Genomic DNA, 17,283 nt, shown 5'->3' on the forward strand with positions numbered 1-17,283 from the left:
GAAAAATGCACACAGATTCACACAAGCAAGCATACCTCACACGCGAATGACCAAATGACCCCTATCTCCAGCAACTACAGCCACAAAAGTGCACATACATTCACACAAACAAGTGTGCTCGCGTGTGCACGCACACACACACACACACACACACACACACACACACACACACACACACACACACACAAGACCGCTATCTCCAACCGCTAAGGCCATTCTGGCTGAAGCAGGTACGCTTGCTTGTGTTAATGTATGTGCGTTTTTATTTTCTGAAGAAGGCTTTGGCTGGAAGATTATACATAATAGTCTTTTCATCATGCGTGTCTGCAGTTCACCATGTCCTTTTTATGGTGAGTAGCAATCTATCATTTTCATTATATTGTTGATATACCAACCTGGACTTTCCATTGTTTGAGGTTTATTGAAGGTGTTTTTAAGACCGTAATTCCCTTGCAGTGGAGACCGGCTTACGAAGCTCTCATTTGAGAAATTATTTAAATTTACCGCCAGTTTGAGACCTTTATGAAGTTGTATTAATGAAAGAGGTAGAGAGGATTCAGAGAAGAGCTACATGGTTCATAACTGTGTTGTTTTGTTTACCTATTGCTTATTGTGCATAGCCTCCTTTGAAATGCTCCACTCCGCAAATGATACACCACTCCCAATGCCGCTTCCACTTCCGGAAGCCGTCTTGGTGTGGCTCTTGCTGGATCATGCAAATTGCGAATTTTCTTTTACCTCATATGTAATTGCAAATCCTAGGCCTTTCAGTGGGGTTTTCAGCTTTGGAAATAAAAAAACCCCACAGGGGCCAGGTCTGGAGAGTATGGAGGATGAGGCAGCACAATTATTTCATTTTTTATGCAGTAGTCATGTACCAACAGGGATGAATGTGTGGGTGTATTATCATGAAGAGCCATGATTTGTCTCACCACATTTCAGGTAGTTTCCTTCTCGCATTTTCTCGCAGGCATCGCAACACATTCCGATAGTACCGTCAATCAACAGTTTGTCCCTGTGGCACAAATTCCTGATGAACTAATCCTTCAGTCAAAGAAAACATGGCTTTGACATTTGACCTGACCTGACAAGTTGTTTTCACTCTTGGAGAATCTTCCCCAACCCATTGTCAAGATTGAACCTTGATCTCAACATCATAACCATAGACCCGTGTCTCATCACCAGTTATGATACTCTTTTAAGGAACATCACGTTCTCATTGTATGATACAAAAGCTCTTTACAGATTATGAGGTGAAGGTCTTTCTGGTCTTGACTCATGAGCCATGGGACGAACTTGGTGGCAACGCAATGCATTCCAAGATGCTGTGTCAGGATTTCATGACATGATCCAACTGAAATGTTACATTCTTCTGCAATTTCATGGACAGTCAGTCTTCGATTGGCACACAAAATTTTGTTGATGTTCCTGACGTGAGCATTGTTGGTAGGTATCAAAGGGTGTCCTGAATGAGGATCATCTTTAGTTTCCACCAGGCCATATTTAAACATGTGAACCACTCACAACACCAAGTATGGCTTAAGCACTCATCACCATGGCTTCCTGCACCATTTAGTATGTATCTGTAAAGATTTTCCTGAGTTTCACACAATATTTAATGGAGATGTATTGCTCTTCTAACTCTACCATCTCGAAATTTGCGAATTGTGTGATACAACAGTCTACTGAATATAGCACTGAATAATAACTAACAGACTACAACAATGAGACTTTCTGAGTTACACATTGAACACAGGTGTGTACAGGGATGCCAACTGCATTTCGCTCCAACACACCGTTAGCATGAAATTATGACTGTTCCAGAATATTTTGAACAGATTGTACACCTGAAGGTGACATGCTATACTGAGAGATGCCTACAATCCTCCTTACCAACAACCACCCATGAAAGAAAGGCATCAAAATCGGAAATGATTCTGATTCACCATGTTCCTGCTCCTTGCAAAGTGCAAATGTAGGGGTCAATAACAGAGTGTAAGTTTTGTAGACAGCTATTATGTTCTTCTTACCAATTTGGATTCTGACATGACAAAATGAAAAATCAACTGCACAATAAACTCTGCACAAACTGATTTGATTTAGCCAATGAGACAAAATAAAAGTAGTCTTAGCACCAGTTGCCCACATCAAAACAGAGTTTATTGTGCGGTATCTCTCCCTGACATTGTAGTAAAGGCAGTCAGTAAAGTAGTAGGAGACCCTTTACTAGGTCTTTGTTAGTCTCAGTTTCTCCAGAAATTAATGACACAAATATATTGTGTTCTGGCTTCGAGTGCTTAGAGTTGGAGGATTAAATTTTTTGTGGTTTCTTCCCCTGAGTGACATAGTGTGCACTTAGGGAGTTGTTTCTGTGTCCCCATCATGTACAGGTATTTTCTGAAATTTACATGGCATGTCATTAGACCTACCAGGCATTCAGTCCCTGTTCTAGCCCAGAATTGCACAACTTTTAAAACATGATGGTCAAAACATGATTTCACAATCATTAGCTTTCCATGTTTTTGTTTTTGGATTTTAATCCAATATTCTACTTGTTGCCTCCTGGTCCACCTACATGGGTTTTATTATTGCTGTAATGATGGTTAAGACAATTTCTGACTCAAAAAATGGAGTTATTTCCCCTGACCTGTCCAGTCTATCAGCTTGTTCTACCACTAATTACAGAGTTACAAGGGATGCACAGGAGGCTTAACCTGTTGTTGCTTTCTCCTAGCCTCCCAAGGGCTTCATGAATACCTCAGCCAGCTTTCCTAGATAGATTGCACTCTCTGGTCAAGACTGCCCAGCTCCAGGACCTTCGCCTGTTTTCAACCCTTCAATAAACCAGACTATCACATGAATGGTATCTTGATTCTTTCTTCCACAGCCCTTACTTCATATGGTTACAGAGAAATATTTTTGTAAGCAGCTGGACATTATTGCGTTGTTGCTATTCCTATGTTACCACATATGTTGTACTAGTGTGTGATTCCGGAAATCCTAAAGATTTCCTGTTTTCAGCCTGTAAGCTCCTGTTGCAGCCTCTATTGTAAAGCTTGCCTCACACAGAGTAAGATTCACCAAAAGCTTACTTGCCAGATCATATGACAGCTCCCTTGCAGACTCTGTCATCTGTTACCCAATTGCTCTGCAGGGAGCTGTGCATGTTTCCTGTGATAGCTCCTGTACTATTTTCCTTGTGAGGCCTTGTAAGGTTTCCTGAATGCTACATGCTCTGGCCTGTCAGGACTCATTTTTGGTGTATGATGTAACAGCCTGTTGAACAGGAACACTCAGGCAAAGCCATTTAACCCTCAAGACCAAACAGAATGTCATGTACCCGCTGGTCAATCTGTGATCTTTCTCAAACGATTGTAAAGAAACTATTTGTTAATAAAATGATTCTCACACATATTATAGTCTCATTTGTCAGCTTTACCATTCCGTTAATGGCCATTGTTATTCTGATATTTCAGGATAAGTAAACTACTGCAAAAATTTTGGAAGGTTTGCATTAAAAAATAGAGGTTGCTACGTAACTGTGATGAGTATATGTTAGGCCACATGTTGCTGTGTACGAAATATAGCTAACATATTGAATTATTCTTCTAATTTGGAATGGTATTGCTAACCATCATTGATCTCGAGAAAATGGATTGTATGTAAAGTGCTTTGTCACGAAATCACATGCTAGTGAAAAAGCCAGAGTGAAATATTCACAAAATTCCTTGTATTTCATAAACGACTGTAGATATCGGAACAATATTTTGGCGAATTATAGTATCGGATGATCAATTCGGATTGCCTCTCTCTTTGCTCTTGGCCTGTTGCCATCTGAAGTTAGGCTTGGTACTGAAAATAAATAAATTCTTTGCTCAATGAAATTTTGATTTCTAACAATGGGAACCCCAGGTAGGAATATCAACAATGTATGAAAAGTTAGTTTGCTACTTACCATAAAAAAGACATGTTAACTTGCAGATGGGCACAGACACTTACATGAAGCTTTTGGCCAGTCTTCACCAGCAAAAGAGTAACACACACTTTTTATACACACAAGCAAGCACACCTTATGCACACATGATGGCAAACTCTGACAGCTTGGGTCAAAATGCAACTGTCACATAGGAAGCAAGCAGCAATCTGGTGGGGGCAGAGAAGGGGAAGGGAAAGTAATGTACGGGGGGGGGGGGGGGGGGGGGGGACGAAAGCTGTCTGGCAGAGCGTGCAGGTACTAGAATGCCAGCAGGTGAAGTATCAGAAGGTTGTAGGAAAGTTACGGCTTCAACCTGCAGTAACATACTGTCCCCACACCCTCCACCCAACAGTTTCCACCCCCTCCTCACAACCTTCTCACACTTCACCTGTTGGCATTGTAGTCCTTGCACACTCCGCCAGACAGCATTCGTCTCTCCCTCCACCCATACACTACCATCCCTTCCCCTTACCCGCCCCCTACAGGTTGCTACTTGCATCCTACCTGATAGTTGCATTCCGACCCAAGCTGACAGAATTGCAGTCATGTGTGGATAAGGTGAGCTTGCTTGTGTGTGTGAATGGTGTGTGTTTCTTTTGTTGATGAAGGCTGTGGAGAAAAGCGTTATGTAAGAGTCTTTTAACTGTGCCTGTCTGCAACTTTGTGTGTCTTCTTTACAGTTAGTAGCAGTCTATCTTTTCCTACATTGTAAATTTTGATTTCTCATTGTTTAATTTAACTTTTTGACTTTGCAGTTCACTGTGAATCAAATTCCGTGCTATGTATCCCAAAAACATTTTGTATACTTTATCGTGATGTTTTCCAATGTAAGGAGACTTTAGGGTGTCCAGTCTAGTAGTTTTTTTTTCTGATAAACTGCTGTTGAAAGGTTTGGAGAAACTGCAGATTTGAGATCAATGTGGCTTGTATATAAGCAGCCATTAACAGCACATCAAAATTGTTCCATCAGTGAGTTACACTGGTAATGGTGAAAATATTGTTTTGAGCCAAAAAGAAAATTTCAACATTTTGCTTACAGTGCTGTAAGGAACTCTACTTATTATACTTTCTCGTATGTAGCAGACATTACTGTAGTGCCAATTAGAACACAATAGGTTGTCATTACACAAGTTGTATCTTGAAATGATCATATGGCATTGATGGCCGGGAGTCCCCACCTGGGAAGGTTCGGCCACCAAGTTGCAACTTCTGTCAGTTGACACCACATAGTGCGACATGCGTGTCAGTGATTATGAAATTGTATCGGGGGCAACACAACGTTCAGACTCTGAGTAGAGAAAATCCCCCCACCCGACTGGGTGTCAAATCCAGGCCCGCTGCGTGGAAGTTAGACATGCTGACCACTCAGCTGAGGAGACGCACTTTTATGTCATAATATGTGTCCATTACTTTCTCTGTTTAAGTGCCCATACAAAATTTATTCAGTAGTGTTTAATCAATGTACTTCCATTGTTTTAGATAGTATTTCATTTCAAAATTGAAAAACAGAATCCATCTCATAACAATTTGTGACAACAGATAGGAAGTAATGTCCATTTACGCTATCAACATGTTTTATTATTGTCTAACCAACTGTCACTCGTGCAGCTTTGTGGTTCATAGGTCACTGTTGTGGCAACCAGTGTTGGAGATACTTTTTGCATTTCCATCTCTTTGTACTGGATGGTGTACACAAATCATGAAGAAAACTTCACTTTGAGACCCTATCACTTGTACTCAGCATCCATTCATTACTTCTTGCATTCACTGTCATGTTGTCAAAGCAACTGGTTTATAATTGCACCTACTTCAGTTCATTGCCTCTCAGTACTTTGGAAATTGGCATGCGTGAACACAGGTTTGTTATTGTCATAATGCTGATAAGCGTCTCACACATTTGTTGATGGATTTCATCCTGTTAACATGTCCAGCAAGTGGTTATAATATGTGAATACATGCAGTTGATTCACATAGTGTGTAACCATGGTAAGTAATGAATACGCATGCATGCATGCATGCATGCACAAGCACACACAGCAGCCACAAAAACATTTGGGTCTGTGAAGCATCTGCAACATACACTCTCTTATTTTAAGTTCACACTCATCTTTCTATATGCGCATAGTTCCCAGAACAAATCAAGACCTTGGAATTTGAGATTGCCTGCAGTTCTTCTACAGATTTTGTATTAAGGCGGCATATAGATTTCAATTTTAATTATGCATCAGCATCCTCATTATTATTATATTATTTTTTTTTTTTTTTGGGGGGGGGGGGGGGTTCTTAAATGTCTGTGCCAGTAGGGTTTTATGGGAATTGATATCTTGACTTTAGTTATGGTTGAGGATGAAAAGGAAGATAATATAAACGCTATAAACACTCTGCTACCATCCAGGGAACACCCACTTTAGAGCTCTAATGCAATCAATGACTGTGTTTGCTCATATTGTAAATCAGAATAGAATAGGCTCTGTTCATCCCAATGATTTTAAACTGCTGGTTTTTTTGTCTGTACTGCAGTATGAGTGATTTATTAGCATAGATCATCAAGGTTGGTACAAATAACTTGTGACACATTTCGCAACTACACATTTTGAAATAATTATCACAGAAAATAATTTGAAACCATCTCAAACTTATTTGTCTTATATTTACCTCTTTATATGACAGTGACAATGAGTTAATAAATTGGATATAACTTTCTCAGTCATTACCCTTGCATAGTCACAATGTAAACTTGCCGTGTTTATACTACATTGTAATAAGCAAATTATTAAGACTTCCTTTCTATCTTCTTTTAGGAAAGTATGGGAGCGTTTTATAGAAATATGTAACCAAAATAAGAGCCTCTTTGGTATAACATGGGCACATTTGCGGAGTCAGCTGGACACAGTTGAATTGAAGAAGACATATACATTAAATCCACTTGCACCGGAGTTTGTGCCACGGCAGTATCAGGCTGAGTCATATATAAGGCTCCCAACACTATTGGGGCCATTTAATTCGCCTCCCCAGCCTTTTGTTCGAATTCCTGCCCAGCCTCCCCCAATCACAGCTATTCCACCCCCACCATATGTACCGTACCATGTACATCCTGCAGCTGTGTACTATTATAATCAGCAGGCACAACCTCCAGCTCCTCCACCCGGTATTTCGGCTGCTCCAGGATTTTTCCCTTTGAGGCCACCTCCTTCAGTGTTTCCCGTGGCACAAAGCACAGGCACTCTTCCGCCTCCTCTAAACCCTTGGGCATTAAGCATTCCATTGATGTCTCCATCTGCGCCAACATTGCTACCTAGGAAAAGACAAGTTCGACCTGGTCCTCAGTCAGCACCAGACGAGTGTGGACCTGGTTGCGTAATTCCTGCTGCCAATTTCTTGCGTCCATCAAATCTGGGATTGGGAGATCCTGCAGCAGCAGCAAATTTGTCTGCACCAACTACCACAACAATTCCAGGAATAGATCTGTTAGGAGGACGATCCGTAGCAGATAAGCCTGAGCAAATACAGTTTCTGCAAAATGTTCACTTTCCTGAACGACAGTTGGCACAGGTAAAGTATAAAAGAAATATGCTTACTTAAAAGTATTCTAGCATGCTTATGTGATTTAGGATAGTAGTTATATTGACATATAGTCACTACCATATTTTAAATATTTTGCTTTAATCGCCCACAGGGTGATTATACCAACCTCCTCCCTCCTGGTGTAAGCCTTACAGACATGCTCCAGTCACAGGAAAGGCAATTACAGTGGTATCATCAGTTGCTTGACTCCTTCGCACCTGAAGTAGCCAACAGGTAATCATATAAAAATCTTACATTTGCTGTTATATTTTCCATTTAGTTTTTGTGGTGTGTTGCTGGAGTCAGCTACAATTGAAAATTGGGCTTGGATGTGTTCCATTGTTAACAGAGAAAGTAATTTTTGTTTTCATTGTAAACAAAATCTCCCCTACATTATTTAAATAAGTTAAAATAGTGTATTGCACTAACTTTAGGTTGTTGTAGCATATGGGCAAATAAGAGTATTTGTGACACTAAGATAGGTGGCACCTGATGATTCTCTGGAGAGGCACCATGTATAATACATTTCAGAAAACTGGTTCCTCAACTCTATCCCGTTTTGGTGGTGGGGGATGGGGTGGCATTTACATATTAGTGTTAAGTTACTAGGTGCAGGAGGAAAGCTTTTATTAGGGGCAAATGAATGGATGTATAGATGGCAGGAGTGTATCAGAAGTCTGTATTATAAAGAAGAATTTTACTGTATTGTGACAGAAATAAAGGGGAGAGTGGGTGTTTGAAATTAAATGAATCACTAGCGTAGTTGGAGCATGATAATCTGTTCAAACAATTCAACAGGAAGTATGTGGTATAGAAACTACCAGCTGTTTCACGTACGATGCTTGGGGAAGCCTGCAACTCACATAGCAGATTTATCAGCCATTGCCCCTTCCGTCTACCACAGGATGGCCGCACATGCCTCCCATGAGAGTTTCACATACGACCCTGTGCTGAGTTTGGGGCTCCCGCTACCTGTGTGTCACTGTGCTCGATCCTCGACAGTAACACTGTGCACTTGACTCCTGTACTCTGCAATTGAATGCACACGTGTTTTCTTTTGAGTTTTTTGTCAAGTTTCCATTCGTTATTTAACACGCGAAGGATCAATGAGTTTTTTTGTGTACATTTATACAAAACAGAATATTTTATGGAATGTCGGCTTGCATTCGTACAAAAATTTCGTGTTCTGTGCGTTCCCAGTGAGCCAGTGGTACATACATCAGTGAAGAAATTTCAATAGACTGGACTGTGTTAGACAAAAAAAAAAGGTCTGCAGAACGCAGAGTATTAACTGAAAATGAATTTGACGAGGCAGAAGAGCCTGGGAAAGAAGTCTGAGAAAATCGGTGCGCTGTTTAGCACTTATGACTGGTATATTGGTAGCACCTGCTCTCAGAGCTGTGCACAAAACTTCAACTGAAACCACACAAAATAACAGTAGTGCCTTGACTAATTGAGATTCCTTTGCGTTATTGCAACTGGCTGTTACAATTTGTACATGATTAAAAGGTTGATCCTGAAATGCTCTCCCTTTCTTTTTCTTCTTCTTCCCCCCCCCCCTCCCCCCCCCCCTCCCCCCATGGTACATAAATTCGTGGACTCATCGGTCATATCAACAGCTTCTGCATGATGTGAAAGCAAGATTGTGATGTGCAGTTAGTACAAGACATATTATTGGATAAATCTTTTGCCATGATCAGGAGTGTCTCTGGTGTTCGAATGATATACTGTATCCTTTTTTAGAGAACTAACACCCAACGAAAAGACCTAGGGTTATTTCATGCAGGCCAGTGCAAGACCACCCACTGACATTCCTCCAGCGACAGTAGTAAGAAGTGTTTTTAATGACAGGATATTTGACTGGCCTCCTTGTTCTCCAGTCTAAATCCCTGTGATTTTTAGCTTTGGGGAATGTTAAAAGATAAGGTATGTGCAAACAGTCCCCGTATACCAGAAGACTTTGACAGCCGAAATTCATCATATGTTTGGGAATGTGTTGAGATGATGTCAGTCTATTTTTGCCATAGAGAGACATCATTTTGAGCACCTGCTGCAAATGAAGATAAGATTGATTTAGTCAAGACTACATCATTATTTATGCTCAAGTCAGGGGAAGAGCCTACAGCTGTCCTGGGCCAGATGCAGAGGGCAACAGCCAGTAAATGTGCCATGTGAGCTGCAGGCTTCCCAAGGCATTGTACATGAAGCGTCTTGTAGACTGTTTCATCAGATATCCAGAATAAATTAAACAGGAGACACACCGTCCGATTCCCAGATAAGCGTAGTCACTTCTCTATAGAAAAGGCATTAGTGTAGATACATGTGAGAACTGTTACTTGATCATTTTGCCATCTCATGCCTGTAAATTCATGATAATAATAATAATAATAATAATAATAATAATAATACAGGTAAGTGGAAAATTGCCGTCCCATGCCTATAAATTTGTGGTGATAATAATAATAATGATAATAATAATAATAAAGGAAGAAAGAAATAATAATAATAATACGAGGCAGAGATCAGAACCAACCAACACACAGAAGAAACCCACAAAAGCAGCATGGCAGCACAGGCTACATATCAGAATAGAAAAACTGAGACAAGACATCGGACAGCTAACACAATTTATAAGAAATAAAATATCAGACAAAACACAAAAAAGGTTAGGTAAAATCTCACAACAAGAAGTGATAGAGCAATTAGATGAAAAGAAGTAGAAATTACAAGCATTGGCCAAACGACTTAGAAGATTCAAAAAAAGTGAAAATAGAAGGAAACAAAACCAAACATTCAACACAAACCAAAAGAAATTTTACCAGACAATAGATAACACACACATTAAAATAGACAATCCACCAAACATAACAGACATGGAACACTTCGGGAGCAACATATGGTCAAACCCGGTACAACATAACAGGCATGCACGGTGGATACAAGCAGAAACAGACACATACAAGATGATACCACAAATGCCTGAAGTGATAATTTTGCAACGTGAAGTCACCCGAGCAATTAATTCTATGCACAATTGGAAAGCCCCTGGAAAAGATAAAATAGCAAATTTCTGGCTAAAGTAGTTCACCTCAACACATTCACATCTAACTAAATTATTTAACATACCTAAAAACAAAGATGATGTGACTTACCAAATGAAGGTGCTGGCAGGTCGACAGACACACAAACGAACACAAACATACACACAAAATTCTAGCTTTCGCAACCAATGGTTGCCTCGTCAGGAAAGAGGGAAGGAGAGGGAAAGACGATAGGATTTGGGTTTTGAGGGAGAGGGTAAGGAGTCATTCCAATCCCGGGAGCTGAAAGACGTACCTTAGGGGGAAAAAAGTACGGGTATGAGCATATATAGGCGGGATAAAATTGTATAGTAGATTATGGTAAAAGGGGAAGGTGAATACAAAGTGAGACTACTGGTAAAAACAGAAAGAGAAAATAAGACGACAGGAAAGATTTCGAAATGCAACAGCGACAATAACAAACGTAATTGTTGGGTTCAAATTAATGATATGGTTAAAATAGAAGGAAACATTCCACGTAGGAAAAATACACCTAAAAACAAAGATGATGTGACTTACCAAATGAAGGTGCTGGCAGGTCGACAGACACACAAACATACACACAAAATTCTAGCTTTCGCAACCAATGGTTGCCTCGTCAGGAAAGAGGGAAGGAGAGGGAAAGACGAAAGGATTTGGGTTTTAAGGGAGAGGGTAAGGAGTCATTCCAATCCCGGGAGCGGAAAGACGTACCTTAGGGGGAAAAAAGTACGGGTATGAGCATATATAGGCGGGATAAAATTGTATAGTAGATTATGGTAAAAGGGGAAGGTGAATACAAAGTGAGACCACTGGTAAAAACAGAAAGAGAAAATAAAGAGAAAATAAGATGACAGGAAAGATTTCGAAATGCAACAGCGACAATAACAAACGTAATTGTTGGGTTCAAATTAATGATATGGTTAAAATAGAAGGAAACATTCCACGTAGGAAAAATATACCTAAAAACAAAGATGATGTGACTTACCAAATGAAGGTGCTGGCAGGTCGACAGACATACAAACGAACACAAACATACACACAAAATTCTAGCTTTCGCAACCAATGGTTGCCTCGTCGGGAAAGAGGGAAGGAGATTTTCTCTTTATTTTCTCTTTCTGTTTTTACCAGTAGTCTCACTTGGTATTCACCTTCCCCTTTTACCGTAATCTACTATACAATTTTATCCCGCCTATATATGCTCATACCCGTACTTTTTTCCCCCTAAGGTAAGTCTTTCTGCTCCCGGGATTGGAATGACTCCTTACCCTCTCCCTTAAAACCCAAATCCTTTCGTCTTTCCCTCTCCTTCCCTCTTTCCTGATGAGGCAACCATTGGTTGCGAAAGCTAGAATTTTGTGTGTATGTGTGTGTTCGTTTGTGTGTCTGTCGACCTGCCAGCACCTTCATTTGGTAAGTCACATCATCTTTGTTTTTAGGTATATGTTTCCTACGTGGAATGTTTCCTTCTATTTTAACCATATCATTAATTTGAACCCAACAATTACGTTTGTTATTGTCGCTGTTGCATTTCGAAATCTTTCCTGTAGTCTTATTTTCTCTTTATTTTCTCTTTCTGTTTTTACCAGTAGTCTCACTTTGTATTCACCTTCCCCTTTTACCGTAATCTACTATACAATTTTATCCCGCCTATATATGCTCATACCCATACTTTTTTCCCCCCTAAGGTAAGTCTTTCCGCTCCCGGGATTGGAATGACTCCTTACCCTCTCCCTTAAAACCCAAATCCTTTCGTCTTTCGCTCTCCTTCCCTCTTTCCTGACGAGGCAACCATTGGTTGCGAAAGCTAGAATTTTGTGTGTATGTTTGTGTTCGTTTGTGTGTCTGTCGACCTGCCAGCACCTTCATTTGGTAAGTCACATCATCTTTGTTTTTAGGTATATTATTCCTACGTGGAATGTTTCCTTCTATTTTAACCATAAATTATTTAACAGTTACATTGCAGACCCATACACATCCCTGATACACTTACACAAGGAATAACTTACCTGAAACCTAAAGATCAAGCAGACACAGCAAACCCAGCAAAATATCACCCCATAACATGCCTACAAAATATTAACTTCAGTCATTACACAGAAATTAATGACACATACAGCACAGAACAAAATTATAAATGAAGAACAAAAAGGCTGCTGCAAAGGAGCACGAGGATGTATAGAGCAACTGATAATAGATGCAGAGGTGACATATCAAGCTAAAACTAATCAAAGGTCGCTACACTGTACATACATTGATTACCAAAAAGCTTTTGATAGTGTACCCCACTCATAGTTACTACAAATATTGGAAATATACAAAGTACATCCTAAATTGATACAGTTCCTAAACATAGTAATGAAAAATTGGAAAACCACACTAAATATCCAAACAAATTCAAATAATATCACATCACAGCCAATACAGATTAAGCGTGGAATATACCAAGGGGAATCATTAAGCCCTTTCTGGTTCTGCATTGCTCTGAACCCACTATCCAACATGCTAAATAATACAAATTATGGATACAATATTACTGGAACATACCAACACAAAATCACACATTTGCTACACATGGATGATCTAAAGCTACTGGCAGCAACAAATCAACAACTCAACCAATTACTAAAGATAACAGAAGTATTCGGCAATGATATAAAGTGGCTTTTAGAACAGACAAATGTAAGAAAAATAACATAGTCAAGGGAAAACACACTAAACAAGAATATTACATATTGGATAACCACAGCGACTGCATAGAAGCGATGGAAAAAACAGATGCCTATAAATATCTAGGATACAGACAAAAAAATAGGAATAGATAATACAAATATTAAAGAAGAACTAAAAGAAAAATATAGACAAAGACTAACAAAAATATGAAAACAGAATTGACAGCAAGAAACAAGACAAAAGCTATAAATACTTTTGCTATACCAATATTGACCTACTCATTTGAAGCAGTGAAATGGAGTAACACAGACCTAGAAGCACTCAGTACACTTACATGATCACAATGCCACAAATATAGAATACATCACATACATTCAGCAACAGAAAGATTCACATTAAGCAGAAAGGAAGGAGGAAGGGGATTTATCGACATAAAAAACCTACGTTATGGACAGGTAGACAATTTAAGAAAATTCTTTCTAGAACGACTAGAACCTAGCAAAATACACAAAGCAATCACTCATATAAATACATCGGCTACACCATTGTAATTTCATAACCACTTCTACAACCCTTTAGATCACATAACATCAACAGATATGAAGAAAGTAAATTGGAAAAAGAAAACACTACATGGAAAGCACCCATATCATCTAACACAGCCACACATCGCTCAAGACTCATCCAACACATGGCTACGAAAAGGCAATATATACAGTGAGACGGAAGGATTCATGATTGCAATACAGGATCATAAAATAAACACCAGATATTACAGCAAGCATATTATTTAAGATCCCAATACCGCAACAGATAAAGGCAGACTTTGCAAACAACAAATAGAAACAGTAGATCACATCACAAGCGGATGTACAATACTAGCAAATACAGAATACACCAGAAGACATGACAATGTAGCAAAAATAATACGTCATCAACTTGCCACACAACATAAACTAATAAAACAACATGTTCCCACACACACGTATGCACCACAAAATGTACTGGAGAATGATGAATACAAATTATACTGGAACAGAACCATTATAACAGATAAAACAACACCACATAACAAACCTGACATCATACTCACCAATAAAAAGAAGAAATTAACACGACTAATCGAAATATCCATACCCAATACAACAAATATACAGAAGATAACAGGAGAAAAAATTGAAAAATGCATCCAACTGGCTGAGGAAGTCGAGGACATGTGGCATCAGGACAAAGTTGGCATTATACCAATTATATTATCAACTACAGGAGTCATACCACACAATATCCACCAGTACATCAAAGCAATACAGCTACATCCAAATGTATATATACAACTACAGAAATCTGTAATTATTTATACATGTTCAATTACCCCAATGTTCCTAAATACAATGTAACGTATACCGTACAGTTAAAAGGAAGTCGTGCTTGATCAAGGTCCGCGTCACTTTCCATTTTTAACCAGACGTAACGTCTGAGAAAGGAAAGAATAATAATACAGTTAAATGGAAAGGGCGAATCTAGAGATACTGACCGAAAACCAGTTTGCCTCCAGAAAAGGTAAAAGTACCACAGAAGTAGTTCTTACTGTGTGATTAGTAATACTGATGATACCAAATGAATTTACACGCTGCAGTAGAGTATGCACTGATTTGGAACTTCCTGGCAGATAAAACTGATTCCCAGACTGAGACTTGAACCTGAGTCCTTCCTTTCTTACAGGAGTGCTAGTCCCATAAGAAATGCAGGAGAACGTCTGTGAAATTTGGAAAGTGGGGGAAGAGATACTGGTGGAAGGAAAACCATCAGGGCAAGCCTTGAGCTGTGGTTGGATAGCTTAGGCAATAGAGCACTTGCCCATGAAAGGCAAAGGTCCCAGGTTTGAGTCCTGGTCTGGCACACAGCTTTAATCAGCCAGGATGTTTCATTTCAAATAAATTGTCTCATATACTGTAAGGACAATAACTTAAGTACCGAGATTGAAGAATAATGTGGATTATTTATGAAACAGAATTTTTACTGCCATATACACTTGTGTGAGAATTACTTTGGTGCAGCAGTCAGTTCATCAAATGAACTCTGTCATTTTATTCTCCTATATATATCTAAAAAGAAAGATGATGAGACTTACCAAACAAAAGCGCTGGCAGGTCGATAGACACACAAACAAACACAAACATACACACAAAATTCAAGCTTTCGCAACCAACGGTTGCCTCATCAGGAAAGAGGGAAGGAGAGGGAAAGACGAAAGGATTTGGGTTTTAAGGGAGAGGGTAAGGAGTCATTCCAATCCCGGGAGCGGAAAGACTTAACTTAGGGGGAAAAAAGGACAGGTAAACACTCGCGCACACACACACATATCCATCCGCATATACACAGACACCAATGTGTATATGCGGATGGATATGTGTGTGTGTGCGAGTGTTTACCTGTCCTTTTTTCCCCCTAAGGTAAGTCTTTCCGCTCCCGGGATTGGAATGACTCCTTACGCTCTCCCTTAAAACCCAAATCCTTTCGTCTTTCCCCCTCCTTCCCTCTTTCCTGATGAGGCAACCGTTGGTTGCGAAAGCTTGAATTTTGTGTGTATGTTTGTGTTTGTTTGTGTGTCTATCGACCTGCCAGCGCTTTTGTTTGGTAAGTCTCATCATCTTTCTTTTTAGATATATTTTTCCCACGTGGAATGTTTCCCTCTATTATATTCTCCTATATATTTATATTAGTGTCCATTCACATGCCATTTTCATTTGCTGTTAAATATATAATTTAAATTTTCTAATGGTTCAATGGTAACAACTAATAATTTTCACTGTCATCTGGTTGATTGCTGTTGACACATAATGTTATCGTCACGTAGAAGTTCCCTTTTGGGTTTAATCGTGAATCATGTATTTAGGAAGTACATTTTTTTTTCTTCTCAGAGAACTCAAATTGTGTGTGTCCCATTTTTATTCCCAGTGTCAAACACTTAAGATTTCTTGTACAGGTCATTTACGTTAAAATTACTCATTATTAATCTGTAATGTGATTCACAGTTGCATAGCAGTTTTTGTAACTGTTGATTACTGTCTTGAACCTTCATTTGAGTGTAAAGATGTTGCCTTGTACACTTGAATTATTCCCAAGGTGTTTATATTTCCTGTTTGTGTCCAAAACCAATCTTTTTGTTCTATCTTTGATTTCTGTTTTGTTGAGCTTCTAGTTCTAGCAAACTATCCCCAGTCCTTAATGTTACACATAAGTTGATTTGAACTGTCAACATGTTTTAATTTGTCAGTCTTACCAATGTATCATTGGATGAAATTTCATGCAATTTCACGCTTCCCTTTGTTATTTTGCCATCGTGGTATTTCTTAACATATGTAAGGAAGATATATCCTAGCATTGCAGACTGGTAAGATTGCAGGGTGGTCAAGTTACTGTCACATTTAAGCTGTCCATTCAAACGTAGCCACTGTAACATCTGTTAGCAGCTAGATTTTTGTCCAGAAAGAATAATCCTATTGTCTTTGTCAGTAAGGAGTGCCATAATTTATCTCTTGTATCAGTGCAACCTTTCAGAATGTTATGACGCATTTATCAATCCAAACTATGTACTGAAATTTAATCTTTCCCATTTCACATAAAAACCTTGATCATCATAAAGATGTATCGCCTATCTCCATTAACATTTTACCTCATAAGCGTAGTAAAAGAGCACAGTAATCAAGTATTGTTTGAAAAGTAAACCAGATGGGTAGTGCACGCAATGTCAATCATGGATTACTCGTGAATCCTGCAAGTGAACTGACCCTTTGATATGGCACATTAGCAACAACAGATATTACACATGATATTGAAAGGCTCTGATTAGAGGATATTCATTCCAAAACATGAAATGAAAGAATGATTCTTTATATTTTCATAAATTGGTATTTATTGTAAAAAAACCTTATATTGCCATTTGAAAACACATCTTTTATTAGTGTCATAGAAACAAATGTACTTAAGGTTGGAAATTACAGGTGGAGA

General features: G+C 39.0%; 1 protein-coding gene across 1 annotated transcript in view; it reads left to right on the forward strand.

The window, feature by feature from the left end:
* The window catches only part of LOC126175761 (probable helicase with zinc finger domain), a 166,564-nt gene that overhangs the window by 131,904 nt on the left and 17,377 nt on the right, over positions 1-17,283 (forward strand). The window contains exons 16-17 of the mRNA XM_049922733.1: positions 6,778-7,528; positions 7,653-7,774. Of these exons, the coding sequence (XP_049778690.1) occupies positions 6,778-7,528; positions 7,653-7,774 (873 nt within the window). The remainder of the gene's footprint in view (positions 1-6,777; positions 7,529-7,652; positions 7,775-17,283) is intronic.

The sequence above is a fragment of the Schistocerca cancellata genome, chromosome 3 (genome assembly GCF_023864275.1).
Source record: "Schistocerca cancellata isolate TAMUIC-IGC-003103 chromosome 3, iqSchCanc2.1, whole genome shotgun sequence".
In the NCBI taxonomy this organism is placed as follows: domain Eukaryota; kingdom Metazoa; phylum Arthropoda; class Insecta; order Orthoptera; family Acrididae; genus Schistocerca; species Schistocerca cancellata.